Source organism: Cyprinus carpio, chromosome A9 (assembly GCF_018340385.1).
Source record: "Cyprinus carpio isolate SPL01 chromosome A9, ASM1834038v1, whole genome shotgun sequence".
Lineage (NCBI taxonomy): Eukaryota > Metazoa > Chordata > Actinopteri > Cypriniformes > Cyprinidae > Cyprinus > Cyprinus carpio.
Window position 1 is genome coordinate 10,009,426 of NC_056580.1, and position 7,723 is coordinate 10,017,148.

The 7,723-nt window shown below is 40.3% G+C and overlaps 1 protein-coding gene across 2 annotated transcripts in view; it reads left to right on the forward strand.

Annotated features, from left to right (window-relative positions):
- LOC109095922 (neuropilin-2-like) overlaps nt 1-6,805 on the forward strand; it is a 77,624-nt gene extending 70,819 nt beyond the window's left edge. The window contains exons 16-17 of one of the 2 annotated variants that reach the window (XM_042763414.1): nt 4,004-4,066; nt 4,606-6,805. In XM_042763414.1, coding sequence (XP_042619348.1) covers nt 4,004-4,066; nt 4,606-4,895 — 353 coding nt within the window. In that variant the 3' untranslated portion in view covers nt 4,896-6,805. Of the gene's footprint in view, nt 1-82; nt 3,732-4,003; nt 4,067-4,605 lie in introns of those variants that run through there. The other variant, XM_042763415.1, reaches the window with a different exon arrangement.
- The last annotated feature ends 918 nt before the right edge of the window (nt 6,806-7,723 follow it).

Below are 7,723 nucleotides of genomic sequence, written 5' to 3' on the forward strand. Positions count from 1 at the left end.
ACGTACAATCCAAGATGGCTTGAAGCTATGCAGTCTGCATGCCTCTCTACCACAAGCCAACTCTTCTGTGTCTCTCCACCAGGGGGAGCCTCACCTGGCTGGAGCGACCCCACTGTTGACACGACAGTGTCCCTGCAGCCCATGCCCACCTACTGGTATTACCTAATAGCCGGAGGTGGCGCCATTTTCCTCCTGGGCTGCGTCACCTTGGTCATGGTGCTGTGCTGCCATCGCTACCACCTGGCGACCAAGAAGAGCCAGCACTCTGTGTCCTACCAGAGCACATACACGGGACAGTACACAGGCGGCTGCCCCGGGGGTCTCTCCGGACCTGGGGTGGAGCCGATGCTAACGATTAGGTTAGAAAAGCAAGAACCCTGCTCCCAGTGTTGAGATGACACCAATGAACAACGTCCTTCCACTGTTTCAAGAGGACATCTAGGTGGTTTCCTTTAAAGTCTAGGATAGGGTAAAGAATATGTAGAAACATACAAGCACCAGAGTTGATGAGTTTTCTATGACTCTTATGTGGAGCTCCAGTGCTGTGAAGGAGGAGATCTGCTGTGCCGAAGGCACATCCTGCCAAAATCCTGACTGGCAGGGACCCCTTTTCCCCTTCTGTCTCTCTCTCTATCTCTCTCTCTGTGTGGATGGGAACCTTACTGTGAAAAGCTCTAATCTCCTGTTCGTGACCAATCCTATTGTACAGTCAAGAGAACTCGGCAGCATTGCCAAACTCTGAGGAGAGCCTGCAAACAGCGGCGGGAGGAAGGCATTGGTGCAAAAAAGGAAAACCAGTACACTTTTCCTTGCATGTGTGCCGCATCTCATGTGCACATAGGAGCACTTAAGGCTTGAGGAGTTTGATAAGAAGTTACAAAGAGACAAAAGCATGAACGTCGAACACTCTGGGTCACATGTTCTTGCTAGAGAATCTGTGTCTCTTCATAGGATGTGTGTGGAAGGTTAGGTACCACGTAATGTACTGAATTTTAAAACTCCTGGTACCTCTACAAAGTGCTTAAGTTATGAGGACTGGTCCTTTTATTATTCTTTAATAACTTGAGTAGAGCAACGGATTCGGTCCTTTTCAGTGATCTGTTTGGTCTCCTTTGACTATTGAATGAAGCTTCTTAAAAGCATTTTGAAAGCTGTTTTCTTGAGAGTTCATTTTGAGTATCTGTCAATATGTGTCTATATATAAACTCTTCTTTTCTGAAAGTCACTGGGGCTTTGGAACTACAGTATGTCTGAAGTGATACAGTATGTTTTTTACCTATATGCAAAGGTCACATGACCCCGCCTTAGCCAGCCTACTCCTCTGATTGGCCGACTGACTGACACAACATTGGCCTTAGGACGCTTCAGTGGCATTGGGCTAGTTCAAGCCGATCACTGTTCTTATTTATTATTTAATCCTTTCGTATTCACGCTCAGCCGAGATGAACCGAAGTGCATATGCAGTTAACTGATGCACTGACTTTATTTTTATAGCTAACGCTAAAGCAGTGTGTATTTGTGTGTTGTTTCCCCAGAGATTTTGATTACACATAGTCTTGTAAAAGAGCAGAAGCGGAGAGCTTTGTAAATCTGCCAAATGTCAGATGGTGCAAGAGAGCTTCGCTAGCTGATTTTGCTTCAGGGAGCCAGTTGGCACGTTAGTATGGTAGTTGGAGCCCATTTCCAAGTCCACCTTCTATAGTGTCACTCAGTACACCTGCTGATGTCTTACTGAATTACTAACCAACCTCTTATCTGTATTTTTTGGGAAGCTTTCTGCCAATTTATCAGTCGAATTAGCAGACAGCGAAAAACATAAATAGCATTTTGTTTTATTAGCATTATTTGCATATGACAATCTTGTTGCAGATTTTTTTTCTTCATCTTTTAACATATCAAAACATATTATATATATGCAGGAGAAAGTTTTAAAATGCACTTCAAAATTATTTTCCCTTTGTCCTGATGTGAGTATTTGCTACATCTCTTTCATGTGGCACTTGAAACGCAGCGGTATACCTCTGAAAAGAAAACAATGCTATGGTCTGCAATGTTCTGTCCAAGTACATAGTATTCAGTGTTCTCTTCTGTGCTAAACAAACACAAAAAATAGGCACCATCAGAGCTCAGGGTGGAAATTACCCCAACAAAACATTTTCCTCTTTACAAATAAAGAATCTGAGGCTTCACCCATTACTAAAAGCATCTGTCAGGCGGGCACGTCAGATTTTGGCTTCATCTAAAGCAACGGGGATGAAAGGAGAAAGTAAATCCTGATATCTTGTTATGTCCTGCATCTGGCAATAGGTGAAAATAATCCCCCATCACGGACGGGCTGGCCCTTTTACGCCCGTTTATCTGCTCTTCACAAAAGAATGTGTGGGGAGAAGGAAGGCAAGATCAAAGAAAAGCCTGCTCTAAATATAGACCTCTTCTGCAAAATCCAGGGTCTGAAGGGGTTTGTTTAAAACACAAAAGCACATGAAAGATCCTCGCAGACAGCAGAGACCACCTGACGTGGCAGGCCCATTGTAGAGCACTGTCTCCTCTTTACCTACATAATCATCTATAGATTAGTGTGTTCTGGGGAGATGGGACACATGGGAGCTTTTCATGCTAGACATCAGTTCAGCTCAGTTTTGAGTTATGTGGTCTCTGTTGCACCGCCATCTCTTGCTTTTTTAAGGCACAATTTGCAATATGCCCCCCAGTTGAATGTGTATCAATGCCATAGTCAAATTTGTCTGTCTTGTCTTGTCTTGAGCAATTATACCATTTAACTCCTTACATTTGACACTTGTTTTGAGTAAGATGCATTTTTCTGAAAAGTCCTGGTTGTTCATATGCCTGTATGATTAATGTATGAATTTATATTATGCTTTTAAACAGTCGTGATGCTGTATTTTGTTTTATAGTCTGAATGTATTAATTAATTTCATTTCATTCTCAGTTTTTCTTTTTACTATTTAATCTGAGTCGCTTATAAATGACAGGTCAGTTGATCATAAATTGTTTTTAAATCTACTGTGGCTGAGACTTCCTTTGAACCTTTTCATATTTCTAATTAGGTAATGGACCAGATTGCATTTTATTAAGCTCGTTGTAAGCATTCTTGCTGGGAGTTTCGCTCTCTCTCTCTCTCTCTCTCTCTCCCTCTCTCTCTTTGCTGTCTCTCAAAATATATTAATGCGCAAAAGCACTCAGAGGGGCCCCATATGATGCCAAGAGTCTGTCTCTGATAGTACCTGCACAAAACAGCACATGCTTTCATCCCTCATCAGAAACAGAGACCGGAAAAGGCAGTAGACGTCTAAAGTGTCGATCTGGAGAAACTGAATTTTAATGTGCAAAAAATACTCCAGGTTGTTTTGCATAAAAAGTAAAATATTCCATCTACAGAATTTGAACTTGATTAAAACTCTATCAAGGTATTTAATCATGTTTACTGAACATGGCTTTTTGATGTTCATTATGTCGACATTATGCTTAATTTGCATCAGTTTGATACAAGTTCTGATGGGTTTGTGGTTGTGTGCACTTTTTTGTCCCTTGTGAATGTGGGATTTTGACCCTGCCATCTATATAAGCTTAAATTTCTTTTCTCTTTACAACAGCATTTCAGCCTGTTCAGATACATACAGTATGGGGTATATTTTAGCCTGTTGAATTTTGTGGTCTTGGAAATGTTGTGTGGAATGTTACAATAAAGTGATATTTTTCTACAAACTGCAGCTAAAGTGTTTTGTGCCCTTTTTATGGCTATTTAATGATGAATAACAGATGCTGCACCTCCATAGCTCCAGCTGTTTGTAACCAAGTCTGTGTGATCATCAGTGTACAGTTTTTGCTGTTTTTGTTGGCCATTTTGTGCTCGAACATTGTACTGGTGTTATTGGCTCATGGAACAATAATGTTCTTTAGTTTGAATATACCAAAAGAGCTTTTTCGTATATTAATTTTGACATTGAGTGTTTCATTTGGGTTGTGTTTGTCTTCCAAACAGAGCGAAGACCCGAAGTCCTTGGAAATAATCGTTTATTCAATGGCAGAGAGCGCATTGGTCAAGGTAAATCTGTTCATCAACCTTCATGCATGCATAGACTGGTGTATTTTAATAATAAACACAAATGAGGACTAAAACAACGTACACAAGCACACAAATGTGGACGTGAATGTCTAGCCAATGCATTATAAGCGCACAGACCTTTCATTATTCGGCCAGTAACAAATTTCATTACTCAGGTGATAGAGTTACCTTCAGATGTGTCATAACAGAATGTAATATTATTAATGTAGTTAGACATATACAAGAATACAGCGCACTCAGCCAGATTCACTTCATACTTTCTAGAACGCTATTGCTTTGCCATGATAGCAACTGACTAAAAAGAGAAAACTAACTACAAGAATACTATACCACCTACTATTGCATAAATCCTTCTGCCTTTTGAAACAACAGTCCAATACATTTTTCATTAATCAGTATTTTATACAGACATTAAGTCTTGTTTTCAGTGTATTTGCATTCAATAACTATTCAATAACTGAAAAACCTTCTATTAGAGCACAATATAAAATGTATTGTTTTGTCTCTCCTGTTTTCAGGATTCCCGTTCCCTGCCTGGACCACACCCAACCCCTCACGAGAACCTCCAGTGACGCAAATCTCAGAGAAAGACAATGCCTGGCTGTACACCCTTGATCCCATCCTGGTCACCATCATTGTCATGAGTTCCCTGGGCGTTCTGTTGGGAGCGGTTTGTGCCGGGCTCCTACTCTACTGCACGTGCTCCTACAATGGCCTGTCGTCCCGCAGCACCACCACGCTGGAGAACTACAACTTCGAGCTGTACGACGGCATCAAGCACAAGGTGAAGATCAACCAGCAGCGCTGATGCTCCGAGGCCTGACGGCAGCCGATCAGGAGAGGTGCTCTGTCCGCTTATGAACTGGTGCTGGCCTGATCCAAAACTGTGAATGGACCTCATGCCGCTAATATAGGGCTGATCTCTGACCGGGATTGTTGAAGGATCACTGGGAGCATAGAGGCTTCCTGTGGACAGCTCAATGGGAGTGAATAATTATCAACACATATCAACCTAATGACTTTCCCCCCTTCAAAAAAGAAAAGAACTTTAAACAAATGTATATTGCTTTAGATTTGTAAAGAAAAATGCAATCTAATAATGCTTGATGGAAGTTAGAAGAGAGAGAGGCACTAGAAGACAGACTGGTTGTGAAATTTCAGCCTCCATTGTGTGAAAGCTGTGGCCTAGAATATTGTGGACCTTTGCTTTAGTTTAGACTTGTGTCTTTTCGCTGACCCACTTAGGTTCCCATTCCCATCTTTGCCACTTTTCACAGCCGTTTTGAAGTGTCAACGCCTCTTATGAAGGTTTTATACTTCAGTTCAGTCAGTTTGTAGCATAATGTTTTTGTTGTGGCTATTAGACAGCGGGAAAGAAAACATGCTGTATTACATTCAGAAAAATCCTTTTAGATTGAAGTATTAGAATTGTCTTTTGTCTCCTTTTTCTCTTTTCCTTTGTTTTTTTTTTTTACTGTTTGATTTCTAAGCATAGCATTGAAGACTCTTTGTGGACAATTCAAACAAATTTATCGCAACCTATGGATTGCTAAGGATTCAGAGCCACTGAGCTAAAGGGTGTTGAGAGAGTGGAAAGAGAGAGAGAGCATCTTCAGTTCTCTCCTCCTCTCTTTACTCTATTCCTGAAGTAACAAAGACTCAAGTTGGCAGAGCGACTTTGGTGAAGGAGCTGAAAAATCCCCAAGCCACTTTCATGTACAAACAATCGAGCCTTAAGCAAACTGTTTTGGAGGAGAGCCATTTTGAAACACCAGTCCTCGGGTTTGAAGCCACTGGGGCCTCGGAGGGGTCAGGCCTTACACTTGCTTTCTTTCATTTCACCTGTCTGTTTACTCCATGGTTTATTTTGGGCTGCTGAAAATGAAGGCTAACAAGTCCAGGTTTGGTGCAAGCCTGAGAGAAGGGTGAGAATTTCACAGAATGTTTCACCTCAAGGTGAAGAGAACAACAGATCGAGTACACGCATGGGGGAAGTGTGTGTAAATTTCTTTATTGTACCTCAGACTGGCCTCTCGCTCCCCAGAGCCACACTGCGAGTTCTGTTGACTTGTGGGTAAGCGAGTGGGGTGGAGGGGCTCGTCTTCTTAAGGAGTGCAGAAAGCAGCCGGAGACACGGATTGTTCAGTTGTTGGGGGAGAGAGCGATGAAGAGGGAGAGATTGTGTGTATTCAGCTCAGTTTTCATTGGACTCTGTTGACTCTTTTCCAAGTGCCTTGGAGCTCTGGCCTGTTTTGGCTTTGCTGCAGAGCTGTGATAGTATTACCTCGTCTGTCTGGGACAGGAGGCCAACACCAAAAGACATGGAGATCCCGGCACTGGTCAGAACATTCAAAAATTGTTATTTGTAGACTTTGTACAGAAAAAAAAATGCTTTTTTATTGTTATTATTATTATTTAATAAAATATGATTAACGATACTTAATGATTGGTGTGAAAAAAAATATTTTTTATAGAAGTCTATCTACAGTATCTATTCAGTGAAGTGATTGATGCCCATGAGTGTTATGCCGATATTTTAAGTTCTAATATTCCAGCTGACAGCCAGCCTACATTTTTATGTCAACACGTGTAAGGGGGAACTATGTTTGATTTTTGGGTAATTATGAAACATGCTGAGATGACTGGAGATGATCAAAATACTTTTTGCATAATTCATTTTACTTATTTTACGGAATAAAGTTTATTTTGTGCCTTAAATACATGCTACTCAGAGTTTTTTATGTTTGTTTGTTTTTTACCAGGAAAGAGTTGATTTGATGCACAAAGTAGTTTTTTTATTGTCTCTTATTTAATAATATATATCATAATATAGATATCTAGGATAATATATATATATATATATATATATATATCTATATATATAATTTAAACCCATGAAAATGCAGAACCTGTTGTAAATAGTTGTGAAAAATCCAAATTATTTTGTAAAACTGCTGTTCCATATTACCCCTTAGCAGATTTTGACATTATCTATCTATCTATCTATCTATCTATCTATCTATCTATCTATCTATCTATCTATCTATCTATCTATCTATCTATCTATCTATCTATCTATCTATCTATCTATCTATCTATCTATCTGTCTATTTATCTATCTGCCTGTCTGTCTATTTACCATCTATCCATCCATCCGTCTGTCTATCCATTTGTCTATTTGTGTACACACACTATCCTCTTTACTTTACTGAGTTCCACTGCACATCGATCCTGTAGGAAAATCTCAAACATTGGTGGGGTAAATTTCACATCAAGTCCATTTCAGTCCCATTTAAGTTCAGCTCATCTCAGACAATCCATTGAAATCGGTTTGCAGTCTTAATTCAGCATCGCAATCTCACTGTGCAGCTATGTTGAAGGGAGGCAGACGAGAGGTGAGCACCACTGTCTCCGAAACATTGTCAGTTTATAGACAGCCCTTCAGACTAGACCACACACGATCCAACCAAACACATAACCACCATACATGGACAGACGTTCAGAAGTAAAATATATCATTAAATATATCACGTGATCTTGTATTTCACTTTAAACATAAACATAGCAAATAATGAACACAGAGAAACAGCATCACACCACATGAATAAGATATTCAGCTATGCATACATTCAAAAC